Source organism: Diplotaxodon limnothrissa, linkage group LG18 (genome assembly GCF_057381915.1).
Source record: "Diplotaxodon limnothrissa isolate DT_005_m linkage group LG18, D_limnothrissa_male_GT1.1, whole genome shotgun sequence".
NCBI classification, from domain to species: Eukaryota; Metazoa; Chordata; class Actinopteri; order Cichliformes; family Cichlidae; genus Diplotaxodon; species Diplotaxodon limnothrissa.
In genome coordinates, this window is record NC_140613.1 from 4,810,290 (window position 1) to 4,830,660 (window position 20,371).

The 20,371-nt window shown below is 38.2% G+C and overlaps 1 protein-coding gene across 2 annotated transcripts; it reads left to right on the top strand.

Moving 5' to 3' along the window:
* Window positions 1–18,422: 18,422 nt before the first annotated feature.
* LOC146612919 (tripartite motif-containing protein 16-like) lies at window positions 18,423–20,084 on the top strand. Of its 2 annotated transcripts, XM_085378871.1 has the most exons (2): window positions 18,435–19,085; window positions 19,260–20,084. In XM_085378871.1, exons 1-2 carry the CDS (start codon window positions 18,435–18,437, stop codon window positions 20,082–20,084), a joined length of 1,476 nt encoding a protein of 491 aa, XP_085234997.1. The 2 variants fall into 2 exon arrangements, with proteins under 2 accessions (XP_085234996.1, XP_085234997.1); XM_085378870.1 differs by having other exon boundaries at window positions 18,423–20,084.
* The last annotated feature ends 287 nt before the right edge of the window (window positions 20,085–20,371 follow it).

Below are 20,371 nucleotides of genomic sequence, written 5' to 3' on the forward strand. Positions count from 1 at the left end.
CTGAGAGAATAACTGAAGCAGTTTTCCTCCTGAAGCATCACAAAGTTCAGAGTTCATGTTTAGAGCAGAAGATTCATCAGTCGCTCTGTGACCTTTCAACTTTCTTCACTAAAACAGCTTCATTACAGAGAAACAAGTCACATTTTCTTGATGTTCTTAAGTCCTTTAAAATGTTTTTAATGGTCCTTGAATGCAGCATCAGTGTCGCAGGTTTAAAAGGTCACTTTCTGTTGTGTTCAAAGATTTCCTTCAGATATGGTCTTTAATCAGTAAAGCCAGTGATACAGCAGTGTCATTAGCTGTGTTATTGGCACCAGGCTGTGTTTATGTATGTATTTAATTCTGTCTGAGGATGTCTTCAGCAAGAAATGATCATTTGCTCAGCTGCTGTGTCTCATCTCTTATCAGACATTGGTTGGAACAGAGTTTTGTTGCTGACCATCTGACAAGAGGGTGAAGAAAAGCTTCAGGCTTCATTTGGACACTACGTTGGACAGAAGTCTCCACAAAAATGACTCAGAAACAAATATTATTAATGAAAGTCCAAATGTCAAAAAGGGGTCATACATGATCCTGAGAAATGTCCTTGAACATTTGAACATGAGTCAGAGGGTTGTCAGGTTTCTACACTGCATCGTGGCATCAAGCCTGAGATGTCTGTGGAAACAAGTATGGAGGACACAAATGCACAGACGCAGTCGAGCTGTTTACTGCTGATGAGGAAGGAAAATAGTCTGTTGGATATTAAAGCAGCATTTATTAGAGTAAGAACAGATACTTGTGTCCTTCATTTGATCCCCGTCAATTTACAGAAGACTTAAGGACCCTTTGACTTCTAACATACAGCTGCATGTTTACAATTTTATTATTGATTTATTTCTAGCAAAGCGAGACTTTACTGATTAAAGACATAATCAGACATGTTACTGTTACTCTCTGAAAAAGACTCGCATAAAGCAGATTTATCACAAGCAAACATCAAGACACATCCTTCATGGCTTAAAGTTGCAGTGGGACTCTTTCGCCATCTGGTGGTTGTAACAGTTATGACAACTGTTCCTGCATATATGTCCCTCCTCAGTGTGAAGAAGACTGGACTCCAAGCTGCTCCTGCTGATCACTGCGTGTTCCTCCTGTGTCTAAAATCTATTTCCATTATGAATCAGGAAACTGTTTGCACCAATCATAAAGCCAATAAAATACGTCACACACTAAGAAATAACAAAAAGGAATTGTGCATTTCAAGGAGATTTTTCCCTCGTTTTTTGAAATCATAAGAATACAAACTAATGCAAGACTGTCATGTTTTCATAAGTTTGTAGAGACACTGTTCTGTTGTATTCTAGGACATCAGTCACTTTTTAAATGCATGCTACTCCTCCTCCTCATCATCATCAGCATCATCATCAGCACCCATGACCTCCTTTTAGTCTTTGTTTTGTTATTTTTCAGAGTTCAGGAGACGTTCTTATGGTATTTCCACAGTGTACAAGTACTGTTTAGAGCCTTTACCTAAAAGAAAAGAGTAAAGTTCAAAGTAGATTTACTCACTGCAGGAAAATAATGCCTCAATCTGATATATTGTCTTATATGACAAACTGAAAGTGATGCATCAAAGTGTAAGCAGCATTTTCCTGTTACAGCTGGTCTAGATGGAACTGATCTGATCTCCTTTATGTGCAGGTAGATATCCAGTGGGTTTGCTAAGGGTCACAGATGAGGGGCTGTGTGAGATGTTTAATGGGAAAGGAAATAAAACCATTGTTCCAGACCTGCAGCTAAGATACTCGAGTATCTTCAAATATGAAGCTGAGTATTACTTCCATACTTTCCTCCACTGCTGATGACCTTGTTACCTGCTGCTCCCTGTTAATGATCAGCCTCAGTTCTGATAGTAAACTGTTGGCTCTCGTTCTGTCAGGTTGTTGCTCAGTGACGTCTTGTTTTCATTTTCCTTCTTCTTCAAATGTGTCTTCCTTTAACTCTTTGCTTTTGTTTCTGCTTCAAACACCAAATGATACACGTGCTGCACCTCTGATGGTTTGTCAGAGAGCAGAACAATTTACATTACAGAGAATATTTTACAGTTGAACAAAAACTTTCACTTTTTTCCTCTAAAGTGTGCTCACTGGTTTTTCCAGCTGCTGTGAGATGTTTCTGCCTGACTGTAAAGATGGAAATAAACACAGATGGAAACACTGAGTCAGAGTGTTGCTGCTGGTTAGTCAGTATATTAACAGAACATGGTTCATAAAACTGCTCCTACAACTGTTTTTGAATCAGTTTTAAAGACACTTTATTGTTCTGTTTTTGTCTTTTGGCATTTCTGTGCTAATTTCTTGTTTTAATGGTACTCTAATTTAAACTGATTTTTCCTATTTTAATACCTAAATAAATAATCATTTATTTTTTGTTCATTTGTCTAAATTCTGGGAAAAGAAAGAAGTTTGTATTTGTTTAAGATACAATGAAATCATATTTTGACATATTGGAAGATGACATGGAGCTGAAAAAATACTACAGGTATAAATGGAAACTCCAGTTTATTTCTGTTATTTCCTGTGATAGTGTTTGTACACTCGCTCATGATAACTGTTCATTCAGCTGCTGTTTCTGTCTGCTGGACATCTTTAGCTTTCAGTAAGGATGCATTCATAGATCAGCACATCTTTTTGAACCACATTTCTTATGATACTCAGAGTTTACATTTTGGAAATGTGGTGAGACCTGGGGTAGAAAGAGACTGAAGCCAGCTTCAGGCTTTTAAAGAGGGGGCTGTTACTGACTTTCAGGCAGTCACCAAAGACTTGAAAATCGAGCTCTTGAAAGCAAAACAGATCTACAAAAACCTTCTTGAAAGAAAATTTGCTGCAAAAAATTTTGGGTCTGCCTGGACTTGTATGAAAACCATATCAGGGTTTCAAAATCCCCAGAGCAGCAGTCAGATCATTGTAGACGGTTTTAAGCCAGACAGAGATTTGAATATGCTTGATGCTCGTTTTAGTTCTTCTGAACTGAAACAGAAACTGAAAGATACTCAACACTTCATCACTGAACTCAGCGATGTCCAAAAGGCCTTTCATACAGTTAATGTGAACAAGAGCCAGGGCCCTGATAACATTAGTGCCGCCTAATTAAATCTTGTGCTAAAGAGCTCAGTCCTAAATTTCAGCTTATTTTCAATAAATCCTTTCAAATACAAAATGTGCCCTCGCTTTGGAAGGAAGCTGTCGTCGTTCATGTCCCTAAATCTAGTCGTCCAAACGTCCTGAATGACTTCAGGCCTGTTGCCTCACCTGAGTTGTCATGAAAGTCTTTGAAAAAATCATCAGAAATGTGATTATGGAAGAGATTGAATATCAGCTGGATCCAATGCAGTTTGCGTGCAGGCCCAACAGAGGAGTGCAGGACGCGCTTTTGACTAAATCTGATTCTTAAACATGTAGAGAGTAAAGGGACTTTTGCAAGACTTCTTTTCATTGATTTTTCTTCTGCTTTTAATACAACACAGCCCCATATTTTAATGAAAAGACTTTTAGAAGAGTTTGAAATCAGGAAAAACCTGGTTTGCTGGATTTTAGATCTTTTAACTGACAGGTCACAAAGAGTGAGAATAAATGGGGTTCTGTCTGACCCAGTGTTCTCCTCCACAGCTTCTCCTCCAGGGTGTCTCTTATCGCCCTTATTATTCATTCTCTTTACAAACACGTGTCAGAGCAGATATGAAAACAGGGCCATCATTAAATTTACAGATGACTTTGTTATTGTCAGCTTACTGAAAGAGGGTGAAACTCACCACGGTCCAATCATTGATGACTTTGTTCAGTGGTGGGATGAGTCTTATCTCCAATTGAACATATCTAAAACAAAAGATATGGTTATTGATTTTAGGAAACAACTAAATGGGCACAGAGTCACTTTAATTAAAGGTCAGAAAATAGAGCAAGTGCAATCATATAAATATCTTGGGACCATAATCAATGAAAAACTGAACTTTTATTGCAAATCGGTCTGTAAAAAGGGTCACCAGTGCCTTTACTGCCTCAGGAAACTTGCTCATTTCCACATTGAGCGAAAGATTTGAACTTTGTTTTCTTGTTCTTTTATTGAGTCTGTTTTATCTTTTTGTTTGGTGCCATGGTTCAGTCAGACCTCTGTCACAGAGAAAAATTGACTGAATTAGTTAGTGAGATGGTCCAGTCGTCTGATAGATGAGTCACAGGCCTGTTTAGACTCCCTGTACTCTAAACAGGTACCACAGATGGCTTAATCAATCCTTAAAAATGGTTCCCATCCTCTACGGGGTGGATTTAGCTTCTTTCTTCAGGACGGAGGTTTCTAGTTCCAAGATGCAGGACAAAGCATTATAAAAACAGCTTTGTCCCTGCTGCTGTCACTGAACTCTATAAGAATTGTTTTTGATTTGATTCACTTTGTTTAATTACTAAATATGTGTTTTGTCAGGTTTCATTAGGTGTGTGTGTTTGTGAAGGGAGGCCAAATGCTATCATTGTTCTGTAAAGCAAATTTACCTGTGGGTATAAATAAAGTAACCTTAACTTAAAGCTTATAGGAGGTTGTGAGGTCACTGCCTCCACCTGATTATGTAATTAACCAGCAGACTGGTACGTTTATATATAATATACTATAAGTTATATCATTATAATTATGTGTACATCATATTTCTTATGTACATTTTAGACCTGGGAGCAGAAATGCTGATGAACTGGTTTTTATTCAGGAACAGGCAGAGCGTCCTCTCTTCCTGGCTCCATGTCTATAATTATGTCACACACTGATTCGCTCACACAAAACCACCAAAACACAGCACAAATCCCACCAATGGTTCAATTCCTTATAAATCATTGAATCAGGTACTGAAGCAGTGACGTGCTGAATGAAGCTTCAGACGTCATTGATCACGTGACTCTGTTCAGTCAAACCAAGCCTCAGCACAGCGTTTCTGAAGCAGTGTGTTGATTTTTTGACACATGTGCCGGAGCTTCAGCTTCAAACGGGCCGTCACCATCAGAGTTGCTGGAACCATGTCCCACTACTGGCTACTCTGTTTTATTCTGTGTTAAGTTTTTGAATGTGAATTTTCTGTGTTAAGAATAACAAAGAAAATGTAATGAAGCGATTTTAAAGTTTAAACTTTGTGTTAAATCTTGTGAGTCAGAGAGAGAGAGAGAGATGAGGTGTGGGTGGACATCAGATGATCAAATGTCAACAACCTGATTGGCCCAAGTATGAAGATGTGACGTCCACTGAGGGAAGGGGGGAGAAAGGGTGAGCAGGTATAAAAGTGAGGTGAAGAAGAGATTTGGGGTTCTTCCCTTTTGTCCTCTGTGAGATGAGCAGTTCAGAAGTTTGGATCTAAGAGGTTCACAGTTAAAATTCCAGCAGAGACGCTAAAAGGAGAACCACAGTCCAACCTGTGAATGTTTTTAACCCTTTGTGAAACAACAACAGGGCCGTACAGAGAGGTTTAAAGGGGCGGGTGCTCAAAGTTAAAAAGGGGCACATTGAACCAGGCTGAATAACAACAACACACATTCATCAAGAATCTAATATGGGAAGGGCAGGGCTATGTTGATCTGAGACTGTAGACATTAAAAAGTCCATAGGAGAGATGGTAGCTGATTAAACAAGTGTCATGAGATAATAACAAAATGCAAAGATTGGTGACAGCGCTTGGAACCATAAGGCAACAAAAAACTGTGAGAAATAATTTAGGCTCTGCCTGTGAATCACTCTTTGCTTCTCTTCTTCCTTCCATCCCATCATTTCATATATCACTCTCCACTTGCTATGTGAGAACAAGGCACAACTTGCTATTGCAATAAACTATAATCTAATTATCCACACCTAACAACTCTTGCACTTAATCTATAATAAAATGATGACAGAAAAATGTTATAGCCCTGCCTTTAGTAGCCTCACACAGCTCCTACTGTTTAGAATAGAATAGAATATAATTCAACTTTATTGTCATTGCACATGCACAGGTACAGGGCAACGAAATGCAGTTTGCATCCATCCAGAAGTGCTTTAGTGATATAGATATATTGCAGTAAATATTAGCAATAATATAGATATGTAAATATAGATATGTTTAAATATAGATATGTTTCCTCCTCATGTCCTTACTAGGCATGTCTGGACAATGTTATATCATGAGTAATATTTTTTTTTTAAATCCATCTAAATAAAACACACACATGCACGCACACACAGTGACATTTTAGACCTTCTTCAGAATACTGTATATACTATGGGCATCATGGTGCTGATCCAGAATCCTTACATTATTATTTATTACTAGAGCTACAATAATAAAGCAATGAGGAGGCAAGGCAAGGCAAGGCAAGTTTATTTGTATAGCACAATTCAACAACAAGGTGATTCAAAGTGCTTTACAGAGACATTAGAAACAAGAACAAATAAAAAGCATGATTTAAAATTGAATAAAACAAGCAAATAAACTAACTAACTAATTAACAAACAAACAAACAACAGTATATAAAATCAAAACAGATAAAATCAGAACAGTAGATAAAATCAGTAGTTAAATGTAAGTTTTGAAATTTAAGCTTAAAGTGTGGATTTGGTGCTTTATTCAAATGCAGCTGAGAACAGGTGAGTCTTCAACCTGGATTTAAATAAACTGAGTGTTTCAGCTGATCTGAGGCTTTCTGGGAGTTTGTTCCAGATATAAGGAGCATAAAAGCTGAATGCAGCTTCTCCGTGTCTGGTTCTGACTCTGGGAACTGATAAAAGACCGGATCCAGATGACCTGAGGGATCTGGATGGGGAAGTAATAAATATGAAATAATGTCATTATGATGATTCCACTTGTTTCACTATCCACTCTGTGCAGGGCAAAGCTTATTACATGTTTAAACTGTAGAGATACAATCATTTTACTGCTGTAAAATCCAACTTTTGTCTTATTTAAAATATAAATCTAATATAATCTGCTTCTTAATGTATGTTCTTTAAAATACAGCGTGTGTGTTTTAATATATTATAATTATAATAATTATTATGTGGACATGCATATTAGATCGTTTTTTAGTGAAATATAATCCCTCCAGAAAGGCAGGAAAAGCCCGGAAACTTACTTTAAAACTAAATATGTTCTAAATACTTTAAAACTAAATATGTTCCCTAAAACGGTGGACAGAGCTACAGACCCATGACAGCCTTGCACAGGTAGCCAGCAGCTATGACCAGCACAACTTGTGTAGTTAATAAAAGGACAGGTAATGTTTGTCGCGCTGTTGCACACACAGCACGCTCGTTTGTTTCAGTTCGTCAGTTGCAACAAGACAGCTTACCAACGTGTACGTAATAAGCCAATACTCCTGTGTGCTATACACTACAGTGTACGCTGTACACCTACTTACTGGGTTTGTCGCATCAGTCTGTGTCTCTGAGTTAACTTGTGTTTCTCATACAGCTCCGGACCGCTAAAAATGCGCGTGCTCTTTGTGAGCTCGTTCCCAGCTCGTAACCAGCGCGTTCTGTCGTCAAGGGCGATCATTGGTTAAATGTGATCATGTGACTGATGCAAGCCAGATCCTTTTATTTAGCAAAACTGTGATTAATAGTTAAATATTATTGTTGAGGGGCACAGACAGGACTCCGCACGCACGCACACAAAAGAAAAATTTTTTTTAAAAAGTTGCCTCAACAAAAGGGCACTTTGGGCACCCATCAGGAAAGGGGCGGGTGCTCAAGCCCCTATAGCCCCCCCCTCTGCACGTGCCTGAACAACAAAGGCATAAATATGATCATATCAATACTATCTACTGGGTCAGACTCATAGGATCAGGGATTAGAACTCCTTTTATCAGAGAGATGAAATCTACTTCCTGTACAGGGTTGTTTTGTGGGCTTACCGATCGACAGAAACTAGAGTCAATAAAAAAACTGGACATTGGCTCAATGTGTGTGTGGCACAGGGAAACAAGGACTGAGCGCTGTGTAGTCCCACATAAAGTCAGACACCTGGTCACCCTAGGTGGACCATGGCATGGTCTATATGGAGGATACAGACACTGCTGAAAACATGACTCTGTCTGGTTTAGATGATCAAATGTCTTTACTTTAGGAGGCTGTGGCTCAGAGTACATTCACATAATGCCTTTGAATAAATGTAAAAAGCTTGTTTTTCTCCTGCTTTGATTTCTTTGTCCAGGTAGAAATTCTGCTTTTTGCCTCTAAACTCTGAAACAGTTTGAAACAAAGTTTGGCGCTCTAATCCTCTCTGTGTTTGTCCTTTGGTCAGATGGTGATATTGAATGAAATATTCCAGTATTCAGTAGCTCAGCAGCTTTGTAACATGTGGTTTTGCACACTGTTCAAACCTCAGATGTTTGTGTAAACAAGTGTGGAGGACACAAACTCACGGGGGGAGGAACGACATTTACTGTTGATGTGTCTGACATTTAGTCTCCATGAGTTCTCATAAGACTGAAGAACTCTGTGATCTCTAACATGCAGCTGTATGTTTTGAAATCATGTGTCTCATTCTCTGGACTTTACTAGACAACGAGTGAAGAACATGTAACGAATATCATCTTTAAAGTGATGAATAATAACTCTGCCTCTGTGTCTTCATAAAAAGATCGTACTTCTGAAAGGTCAGAGGGCAGCATCCACTCTGGGTTTACACAGTTTTGCAGCTTTAGCTCTTCTGAAGTTCAGCACCTGCTTTTTCAACCAATCAGAAGCCAGTATTGTAGAGAGTTCATATTTCTTTTCATGCAATTGAATAATTTTGAATGTTTAGGTGAATATTTATATTTAGAGTATTTTCTCGATCAGTGTCTTCAGTCCTGACCCTGAGTGCGTACATTTAAAAATAAAGTGATATAACTTCTTTTACATTACTGTGAACTTCTTGTACAGTTTGACAGCTGATTGTTGTCGTGTTTTTATGGTTTATTTTATCCAGTTTGGCAAGCAATAACAAGATCCATTTTTAGTTACGTCCTGCTGCTTCTCCTGCTCTAGTAAAAAAAACCATAGGCTCACCCCAGTGCATGCTGGTCCTATACCAGTCTCTTTATTTATAGAAACAAAATGGCCCTACAGCTTTTACTGACTAATTTAACAAGGTAACATCAAACAAACAAAACATTGAAACAAATATTAACCTACAAATAAACTTGTAAATAAACCCCAAAATATAAGTAAACTAACAACAAACTTTAACTAATTTCAAAATAATAAAAAAATAAGAACAAATAGCTCCAACAGAAGTTATTGGTGCAGACTGAAGCTTCTGTAAACTACTCAGTCATAGAATGATTACGATATTGAACTAAAACAAATGCCTGAATCCTAAATTATGGATATCCTATTGTGGTGATCTAAAATGTAACACTAAATGTGATTAAAACACTAAAACTCTGGACTCCGGGGCTGAACGACCGCGGGGATCACCAGCCCGAGGAAAACACAAAATACACATGACTCCGTGAGAAAGACAATTCATTCTTGAATGAAGACGTTGATCAGACACATTTAAAATGTAGCCAATTGTGTTTATTATTTAATTATTAAGGAAATAGAAAAGCGGGGGAATAGAAAAGGGGGAGGGGTGGTGGTTAAAGAAGAGGGTAAAGGAAAGGGATAGAAAGGAGGAAAGAGAGGAGAGAGAACCCCAACTATGCCCTCTGAGCAAGCACTGGGTGCCACAGTGGATAGGAACAACTCCCTTTAAAGGAAGAAACCTATGACAGAACCAGGCTCTAGAGGGGGCAGTCAACTGTCGGGACTGGTTGGGGGGTGAGGGTGAAAGAGAGAGAGAGAGGGGGGGAGGGAGATGGGGCAGGTGTTAGGAGTTAAGGTGAAAATTACGATGCAACGGTGGAGGAGGAAGACGGGGTGACATCAGCAGAAGGAAAAGTAGAAAAAGTAGAAAAAGCAGGAGTGCTCTTTCTCCAGAAGAAGCGGAAGCGTTTTTTCTTCTTTTCCGTGATCTTTTCCACGAGCACTATTTTCTCTAGGATGAGGGTTCGTAACTCATCAATTGTTTGTGTGTTTTCCTTCTCAAGTTTCCTGCATGTTGTCTCCACTTCTTCTAATTTGGCTTGTTTTTCTTCCAGCCTTTCTTTCAGTTCTTTACATTTGGCCTCCTGCATAAGCTTTGCCTCGTGCATCTCTGTATAACTGTGTTGTAATTTGTTGTGTGCGTCTTGTAGCTGCTGACTTCTCTCGAGTTCTTGAAGTGTACACTGCAGGTCTTTGTTTGTTTTCTCTACTTGCTGCTTTAACATCTGCACCTCAGTGTTTTTGCACTTCAAATTGTTGGAAAGTTTCTCCAGTTCTGTGTTTTTTCTCAGCATGTCACTGAGCTTACTCTGCATCTCTGAGCATTGTTTTTGCACTTTTTTCTTTTCCCCCTCCAGCTCAGTTGTTTTGGAGTTCAGTTGGTTATAACGGTCTTGCAGTTGTTGGTTTTTCCTCTCAAAGTCCTGGAGAATTTGTTTATCTTCTTTCTGCTTTATTTCCCATTGTTCTTTGTCTTGTAGGAAATCCTTATTTCTTTGCACTGTTTTATCAAGCTTTATTTTCAGCGCGGTGTATTTTTCCTCCACGCCTTCAAGCTTGGAGTCCGTTTCTTTCTGTTTAATTTCTAGTTGCTTTTTTTCTTGAAGCAACTCTTTATTTTTGTTCAGTGTTTTATCAAGCTTCGCCTGCAGTGCTTTGTACTTTCCCTCCATGCCTTGCAGTTTGCGCTGCTTTATGTCCATTTGTTCTTTTTCTTGGAGGAGTTCTTGATTTTTTTGCAGAGCTTCATCAAGCTTTATTTGCAAGGCTTCCTTGTGTTTCTCGCTGTCCTGAAGCTTGCAATCCATATCTTCCTTTTTCATGGTCTGTTGCGCTTTCTTTCGAAGAAACTCAACCCTTCCTTTCAGCACTTTTTCATTTATCTCAGTGCCTTGGAGTTTTATGACCAGTTGTTTCTTCTCTTGGAGGAGTTCTTGATTTTTTTGCAGGGCTTCATCCAGCTTTACTTGCAGCTCCTGAATCTTTTTTTCCCTCTCTTTCTCGTTTTTCTTCTGTTGGAGGATTTCTTCTGTTGGTTTTTCTTGTACTTTATTAAGCTTTGCTTGGAGCTCAAAGATCCTTCCCTGCATGTCTAGGAGTTCCATTTCTTTCTCCTTTATAATATCTTCCTTATCGAGAAGCTGTCTGAACAGTTTATCTGCTTCAGCGGTCCTTCTCTCACAGTGCTCTCTCAGTAATACGGAGATAATCTCCGTTCGTTGTTTAAAAAAACTTTCCCAGATGTAATTGGTGTACTCTGGCTGGGGCGGGTGTCGCGTATTGTGATTGTTCATGAGATTTTCCTCATGCATTTCTTCCAAGCACATCTTCTGCAGTTGCGTATCGTCTTCTCGATTGCAAGGAGGAGCGCTGGGCTTTACGTTTTCTCTTTTTTTCTGCTTTCTTGGAGACATGTTGGAATCTGTTAACAGTGACTCTGAAAAGGATCCAAAAAGGGCTTCTCTGGCGAACGTTCGTTTGAATGCTGCAAACATAAATGCTGCGAATAACGGACTAAAAGTTCTTGCGTCTCACCCCTATTTATAGGTTTTAGGATCAAAGGATCGAAGGATCACAGTGGTGGTAAGATTCTAAATGTGTGTGACATCACAGTTCCGTAAGCCAATGAGGTTGTCACATGACATTTGTGAGAGGGCATTCTTTACTTGGACAAATTATCAATAAGCTTTCAATACCAGTAACAATGGTGACAGTATAATTGACAATTATGTGTCCAGTATGTTGGCTGATTTGCTTTTACTTTTTGCATATGAAAATAAAAGCTGGGCTGATTCTAACACCATTACAAGAAGTGTTGTTAATTATTCTTTTTGAATCCTAATCAGGTTACCACAAATTGTCTTTTAATTTAGTAGAACTTGAAATGTTTGTCAGTGGATAAACAATTCATAATGCAAAGTCAGAAACATCAAGTTATTCTTAGTACTGCATACTTGCAATACATAAGTTGTCCTAACAGTCATGTAGGGCATCTGTAGTTCAGGGGGTCGGGAAGCTCATCTTGTAACTGGATGTAATATTAGCAGACAGAGGGTTTGATGTTGCAGAATCTTTGGAGTTGTACCATGCTGAATTGAAGAGCCCAACTTTCACCAAAGGAAAGAATTAACTGGCCCCTAGATTGCCCAATCAAATCTCTTAATGCCACCAGCCCTCCCCTACCTTCACTGTGTGCTCAGCTTGTAGAAAAGAGTTGAGTGTGGAAGAAATGGCAAAAATGTGGAGCTGAAAAGCTAAGAGAGAAAAAGAAATTATATATAAATCAACGTGTCAAATTAATGGACATGTTAGTTATTGGAGTTCTGGCTGCATTTTATATATCTATATTGTGTCCTTTTTATAATAAATAATAAAAAAAAACATTATTTATCCTCACTGTATGAACATTGTTGGAGTCCTTGAAGTCTCGTCATGTTGAAGTTACTCATGTGATGTGATGTTGTTATAATGATCCAGCTGGTGTGCAGCCATCATATTAGAGTTCTCTTTCTTCTTCTGATTTTATACCATTTTTCTGTGATGGTGTCACATTTACAGTGGTCGCAACAATTGCACCTATAGGACCCTGAAAAACTGGTGCACAGACTTCAGAGTCTAATAAGTGTCACCACTGTAACCACTGCATAATGCAAACCATGACACGAGTTTAGTCTTGGTGTGAAACTCATTTTGGTTCATAGACACCAATCTGACCTTAAGTGGAACAGACCCATAAAACTAATGCGTAATAAATAAATCGAAATTCTCCCATCATCATTCTTTGGTAGGAAGTCATAAATAGGAGTTAAATTCAGACTCTGCACGGCTGGCTTCTCCTGTAACCCTGCATGTTTCTAAGGTTTGTTTTCTTTCTTTTTTTGTTGTTGTTCTTGTGCTTTTTGTCCTCGGGTGAGGTTTGAAGTGTCTGTGTGGTGCAGCTGGTCTGGTCTGTCCAGGCTGCACCACACAGACACTTCCAATCACCACACATCAAAGTACAAAGCGTATGACGTCATCACATTCTGTGTTAGGAAGTCACATTTAGGAGTTAAATTCATTGTTCATCATACTCAAGAAATCTTTCTGTTATCTTGATTAACTTATCCCAACATTGTCAATCAGACTAAGTGATCACATGACGCTAGTTATCAACTCTATAAGGTAAATCAGGGTTTCCCATTTTAGCTACTAGCCTGTTTACATGAAAGGGGTGGCGTTGGGGGCATCTGACCAATCACATAGAGAGCAGCAGAACAGCTGACTTTACAAAGAAAGATAAAACTATAAACATGAAAAGGTTAAACACTTGTATTAATAAAGTTCAAATAGGAACTAAAAGTTCTTTTGCTGAGCTCTGTTGATGTTTACCAGTCTGGGAGAAAATACAAGCATAAATACAAAAATGGCCGTGGATATACTGGGAAAAGCATGTCGAATGATGAGCAGTGACACAGGAGACCAAGAGGAATTGCTCAGATAAGATTAAATGCTTTCATGGACGAGGACATGCTAGGAACAAGCGTTGCAGACAAAAGAAAAAACGAGATTAATGTTTATAGAGGAATTGAAAATGTTGTGAAATTGTTCTGCAGACAAATGGGAAAAGTCAAAGAACGAAGTTGAATTTAAGAATCTAAACTGATTAGACTACTGATGCTCATCAATGGAAAGATCCTCCCACTATCCATGGCACAGCAGTCCAAAGGGATCTTTCAGGTACTAACGTATTAACGTCATTAATATTCGCTTGTCCTGCTGCAGACTTTTCTATCCAATCTAACAGTGAGAGCGAGCATGTGGTGCCCCACCCACTGGCTACAGGCCACATATTTCTGCAGATAAAGGCACCACCGTATTTGCCTTTATTCCGATGAAATGTCCTCTAAAGGACGCCCACACAATTGATGAGAAGTCAGAGACCAGATGCCGATATTGTAATTCCATTAGAAAAAAGGCTGCACTTAAGTAGGGAAGATATGTGTAGGGTTTTTAAGGCCATTGCAGTCCCAAATGGAGGCAGATGGGGTATGTGAAGTTCAATATCTGTGGGCTGAGCACCCTGATACCACAACTCAAGATTTCTGTTTCCGCGTTATCAAAGGTAGCCGGTCAGAATATTCTGGTTAATCCTTCATAATTGATCAGAATTTGCCAAATAGACTTAACATGGTGTTAAGTCTGTCACATCATTTATGAAAGTCAAAGGTTAAAGTGTGATTTTCATCAAGAAGAACTTGAAAAGAGAAACTACATGACTATGACTCGACATTAGGCACAGACAGGAATGCTCAAGCGGTATTAGCTGTTTGAAGGTACATTAGGAAAATGTTGAACGTAATGCACAACAAGCACCTTATTTCCTCCACAGAAGGTTGATAATTAACCTTTAACCTCCGTCACTGTGATGTGTGAATACTTCTGCTACTTTACGAACTATTGTAATCATAAAACACTTTTAAAATCTGTATACTCCAATGATTTAAAAACAATAATACAGCAAACATTTAAAACCAATCTCATGACCAAGGGCGCTGCTGGCTTCAGGACCATGCAATAATCCATGTGTGGTTTGTATTTGTATTATAATACAGTCTGTAAGAAAGCCTTTTGTTATATTATTGAGAATATTGATCAACTAATTGTGATGGTGATGGTGCTCATCCGTCTTTTATCAGTCACTGCATTTTAACACAGTTTGCTCACCGTACATTCCAGTTTCTGGTCTCTGAAACCAGTCAGACCTGAGCTCCTGGGAGCCTCCCTCAGGTGAATGGTGGTTTTTAAACTTCGTACCGCTTACAAAACTTCCCCAGCAGAACAATTGGTTTCAGGTTTATTCCTGTAAAGAGTTTGTACATGATAGATAGTTGTTGTTGTTTTTTAAATATCGGACACATAATCAGGAAAACACAAAAGGGAAACATTTGTCTTCCTTCTTTTTCATTTTCCCAGCACTAGTTTATTACATCACAGCTTAAAACACTGATTCCAGTATTCAACTAGTTATACATCATTTCCATCCCTTCTTCTTACTGTGTTGAGCCATCAGAGATGCTTCATATTTGCATGTTTTACAGGATTGTCTGCCTGGAGTCTGTCGTCATTGTGCTTAAATAGTAGTTTTGACTTTTCATATAAATGTCAGGATAGGCAGCATCTTCTTTAACTAGTTCAAGCTGCCAAAATTAATCCAGAATTAAATTTTAATCCTTATAAAAGGCTGAAAATATTTGTTCTGAATCCAAAACAGTTAGATGTAGTTTGTTAATTTCCCTCGTTTTGTTATCACCCTAGAGTAGCGTTGGTGTATCTTTTCTCTCTCAGTTAATATTTATTATAAACATTCATCATAACAGCATATATGCAATTACTGGTCACTTTGTTAGGTACACCTTGTTTATAGCAGGTATGACCCCTGTTGCTGACAGAACTGCGTCATGAAGTCATGTTCATTAATTGTTGACTTGAATCTGCCGTTCCACCTCATCCCAAAGATGCTCTATTGCAGTACAGTGAACTCATCTTCATGTTCAAGAAACCAGTTTGAGATGATTTGAGATGATTTTGAGATGGAGTGGTAAAGTCTATGTTTTTAGGGGAAATCACTGAAAAAGAAATCATTGTAGCAGAATCTAAAAACAAGACATCCATGATGGGTTAGACATGGTCATCGTAAAAAAGACCTTGGATTGTATAATCGAACCTCTCTGTTATATTTTTAATCTCTCATTTTATTCGGCTGTATTTCCTGACCGAATGAAAGTGGTAAAAGTTATCCCACTTTATAAATCGGGAGACAGACATAGTTTTAATAATTATAGACCAATATCATTGCTATCACAGTTTTCTAAAGTGCTTGAAAAACTCTTTGCACAAAGATTTGATAGTTTCATTGAAAAACATCAACTGTTAAGCGAAAGTCAGTACGGATTTCGACGGAACAGATCAACAGCAATAGCATTAATGAATACTATTGAAGACATTTCATCAGCAACACATCATAATAAATATACTATTCATTGATTTAAGAAAAGCTTTTGACACTCTGCAACACTCCATCTTGATTTCTAAGTTAAGAACTTATGGTGTGAGAGGAATAGTATTGAACTGGTTAAGCAGCTATTTACATAATAGGTTTCAGTATGTGCAGTGTTTAGGCAATTCATCTGATAGAATGAAAATAGAATGTGGGGTCCCTCAAGGTTCTGTTTTAGGACCAAAACTTTTTAATTTATATATAAATGACATTTGTGATGTGTCAAAAATGTTGAATTTTGTTTTGTTTGCAGACGATACAAATTTTTATTGTTCCGGAGAGAACTTGAAAGAATTGGCTAAAATTATGGTTATTGAAATGAAAAAAATGAAAAAATGGTTTGATGTAAATGAGTTATCACTGAATTTGGAAAAAACAAAGTTTATGATATTCGGAAACCGTGTAAAGGAGGAAGAGATAGTATTATCTATAGAGGGAGTATTAATTGAAAGAGTGACAGAATTCCATTTTCTGGGTGTAATAGTGGATGACAAGTTAACATGGAAATCACATATTGAACATGTTAAAAAAAAGTTGGCTAAAAGTATTTATATCCTGGGTAATGTTAGATATATATTAGATTACAAGACAATGACAATATTATATTTTTCATTGTTTCTACCCTATCTGAGCTATTGTGTTGAAGTATGGGGGAATACATACGTGACTAATATGAAACCATTATATTTATTACAGAAGAGAGCGATTCGAATTACGCATATTGTTAAATATAGAGAACACACTAATAATTTGTTTATAAAATCGAAATTGTTAAAACTAGAAGACATAGTGAAATTACAGACTTTAACTATTATGTTTAGGGCAAAAAATAAAACACTACCTCTTAAGTTACAAAGTTTATTTGTATTGTGTTCAGAAAATGGGGACGGCAGAAGGAAGTTTTATTTTAAGCACCTGTTTGCTCGAACCACACAAAGGCAAATGTGTCCAACAGTCATAGGCATAAGAAACTGGAATTCTCTCAGTGATCATCTTAAGTGTTGTATAAATGTTTCTCAATTTAAAATCTGCTATAAGAATAAAATGATAAACCAATATGAAGAAGTTGAAAAGAATAGAATTTAATTGCAGAAAAATGATCTTTTAGTTTGATATTTAGTGGTATTGCTCATTGTTGAGTATATTGTTCTGTTTGCTTTGTTTTGTTATGTGCAGAAAATTGTCATAGTGTAATTTTGGTTGCCTACTTGTATTACCACAGATAGGGGGCAGGTATCAATAAGAATTGATTCTTCTTCCTGCTCCTTTTCTTGCATGGAAACAGTGTTACTTTAATTGAAAGGAAGGTTGTGTATGGGAATGCATTACTGCTGTACCATGTGTGAAACAAAAAAAAATTGTTTGCACCTGTAATAAATAATCAAATATATCAAATTATCATCAATATTTAAATAAATGAACCATCGCACCAAACAAAACAACAATTCAACAGACAGTTCTATAAAACTGTGGATGATTCAAAGTGCTGCTATAACTGCACAACAAAACTGCAGTGAGAAAAGCTTTGGATGTTCAGTTTAGTTATAATGACAGTTAAACAACTAAAATACTCGATTAAGTAGGTGAGAAAAAGTTACATTTACTGGATCAGTTTAAGACCAAAATACATTTGAATGAATTACTGACATGGACACTTTGTGAAAAATTACTAAACAGTTCAGGCAAAATTTTACTAAAACCTTGAATTAAACTTGAAAGTTTTCATTTAAATTCCACTGTGACTGTGTACACAGGAAAAACTACAAAATAATGTTTGTTTGTTTGTTTTTTAAACATTGTGGACCGATCTGCATTTGTTGTTGCTAAATTTAAATATTTGTTACTATTTAATGATCATAATCTCATTTGAACATAGGTTTGATTTAGTGGAGTCAGTTGTTCCCATGCATCATTCTGTAAGTGTGAGAATGAACTAAGATTAGAAAATGTCAAAATATAAAGTTTGATTTATTTTTATTCATCACAGCATCCTAAACTTTGCTGAACTTTTTGAAATATAAAATGAACTCGCTGAGTGTTGACTGTCAAATTTCAAAGCACCAAGTAAAGATAAACTATTAAACTTTAACTGGGTTAGACTTGTTACTGCATGATGTAATCACACATACCACACCCTGCATCATGTGATTGGCTCTTGGTCGCTCTGTAAGAATATATCTCCCTTCACAGATGTGTCTGTATCAGGATGGGTCTAAAGGTGAACAAGAGCAGAGATCTGTTTCCCTTCAGAGCACAGAGGTTGTTTCTGTTCAGAGGAAGTGAAACTGTCTGACAGTCACTGAGAGACGGTGAAACGGCACAGCACATGAATCAAATGGATCAAACAAAAATCTGCTGTTCAGTCTGCTTGGAGCTACTGAAGGATCCAGTGACTATTCCCTGTGGACACAGCTACTGCATGAACTGTATTAAAAGCTTCTGGGATGAAGAGGAAAAGAAGAAAATCTACAGCTGCCCTCAGTGCCGGAGGACTTTCACAGCAAGGCCTGTCCTGGTGAAAAACACCATGTTAGCAGATTTAGTGGAGGAGCTGAAGAAGACTGGACTCAAAGCTGCTCCTGCTGATCACTGCTATGCTGGACCTGAAGATGTGGCCTGTGATTTCTGCACTGGAAGAAAAATGAAAGCCTTCAAGTCCTGTTTATTCTGTCTGGCATCTTACTGTGAGAAACACCTTCAGCCTCATTATGATGTGGCTCCATTAAAGAAACACAAGCTGGTGGAGCCCTCCAAGAAGCTCCAGGAGAACATCTGCTCTCGTCATGATGAGGTGATGAAGATGTTCTGCCGTACTGATCAGCAGAGTATCTGTTATCTCTGCCCTGTGGATGAACATAAAGGCCACGACACAGTCTCAGCTGCAGCAGAAAGGACTGAGAGGCAGAGAGAGCTGGAGGTGAGTCGACAAAACATCCAGCAGAGAATCCAGGACAGAGAGAAAGATGTGAAGCTGCTTCAACAGGAGGTGGAGGCCATCAATCAGTCTGCTGATCAAACAGTGGAGCACAGTGAGAAGATCTTCACTGAGCTGATCCATCTCATCCAGAAAAGAAGCTCTGATGTGAAGCAGCAGATCAGATCCCAGCAGGAAACTGAAGTGAGTCGAGTCAAAGAGCTTCAGGAGAAGCTGGAGCAGGAGATCACTGAGCTGAAGAGGAAAGATGCTGAGCTGAAGCAGCTCTCACACACAGAGGATCACATCCAGTTTCTACACAACTACCCCTCACTGTCAGCACTCAGTGAGTCTACAGACTCATCCAGCATCAATATCCGTCCTCTGAGCTACTTTGAGGATGTGACAGCAGCTGTGTCAGAGGTCAGAGATAAACTACAGGACATTCTGAGAGAGGAATGGACAAACATCTCACTGACAGTCACTGAAGTGGATGTTTTACTGTCAGATCCACCAGAGCCAAAGACCAGAGCTGGATTCTTAAAATATTCATGTGAAATCACACTGGATCCAAACACAGCAAACAAACTGCTGTTATTATCAGAGGGGAACAGAAAAGCAACATTAATGAATCAACAACAGTCTTATTCTGATCATCCAGACAGATTCACTTGGTTGTTTCAGGTTCTGAGTAGAGAGAGTCTGACTGGACGTTGTTACTGGGAGGTGGAGTGGAGAGGGGGAGGAGTTTATGTAGCAGTCGCATACAAGAATATCAGCAGAAAAGGGATTAAATGTAAATTTGGACATAATGACAAATCTTGGGTATTAAATTGTAACAACAACAGTTTTACATGTTGGTACAACAACATCAAAACTCCTGTCTCAGGTCCTCGTTCCTCCAGAGTAGGAGTGTACCTGGATCACAGAGCAGGTATTTTGTCCTTCTACAGCGTCTCTGAAACCATGACTCTCCTCCACAGAGTCCAGACCACATTCACTCAGCCGCTCTATGCTGGACTTTGGGTTTACTATGTTGGAGCCACAGCTGAGTTGATTAAAGTGAAATAGACTGAAGTCTTTCATATTGTGGGTTTAAATCTGTATTTTAGTTTCATTTTATTTGCTCTCCATCATTTCTGCACAGAGATCAGCTGTCAGTCAAACATTATGGGTGGTACCTCCACATCTTCTAGTTGTTCTCTTGATGTTTCTGAGTTTTTAAAGGAGATCTTTCCTGTGACTGTTTATGGAGGCTATCACTGCTCATCATCATTTTGATTTACTAAAATATTTCTCCACATGAAAATGTCAACTTCTCTATCCTCTAAATGTTTCTGGAATATTTGTCTTGAAAA

Bases quoted from the DNA above. Each gene is read 5' to 3' on its own strand.
- LOC146612919 (XM_085378870.1), top strand. From the start codon at position 18,426: ATGAATCAAATGGATCAAACAAAAATCTGCTGTTCAGTCTGCTTGGAG.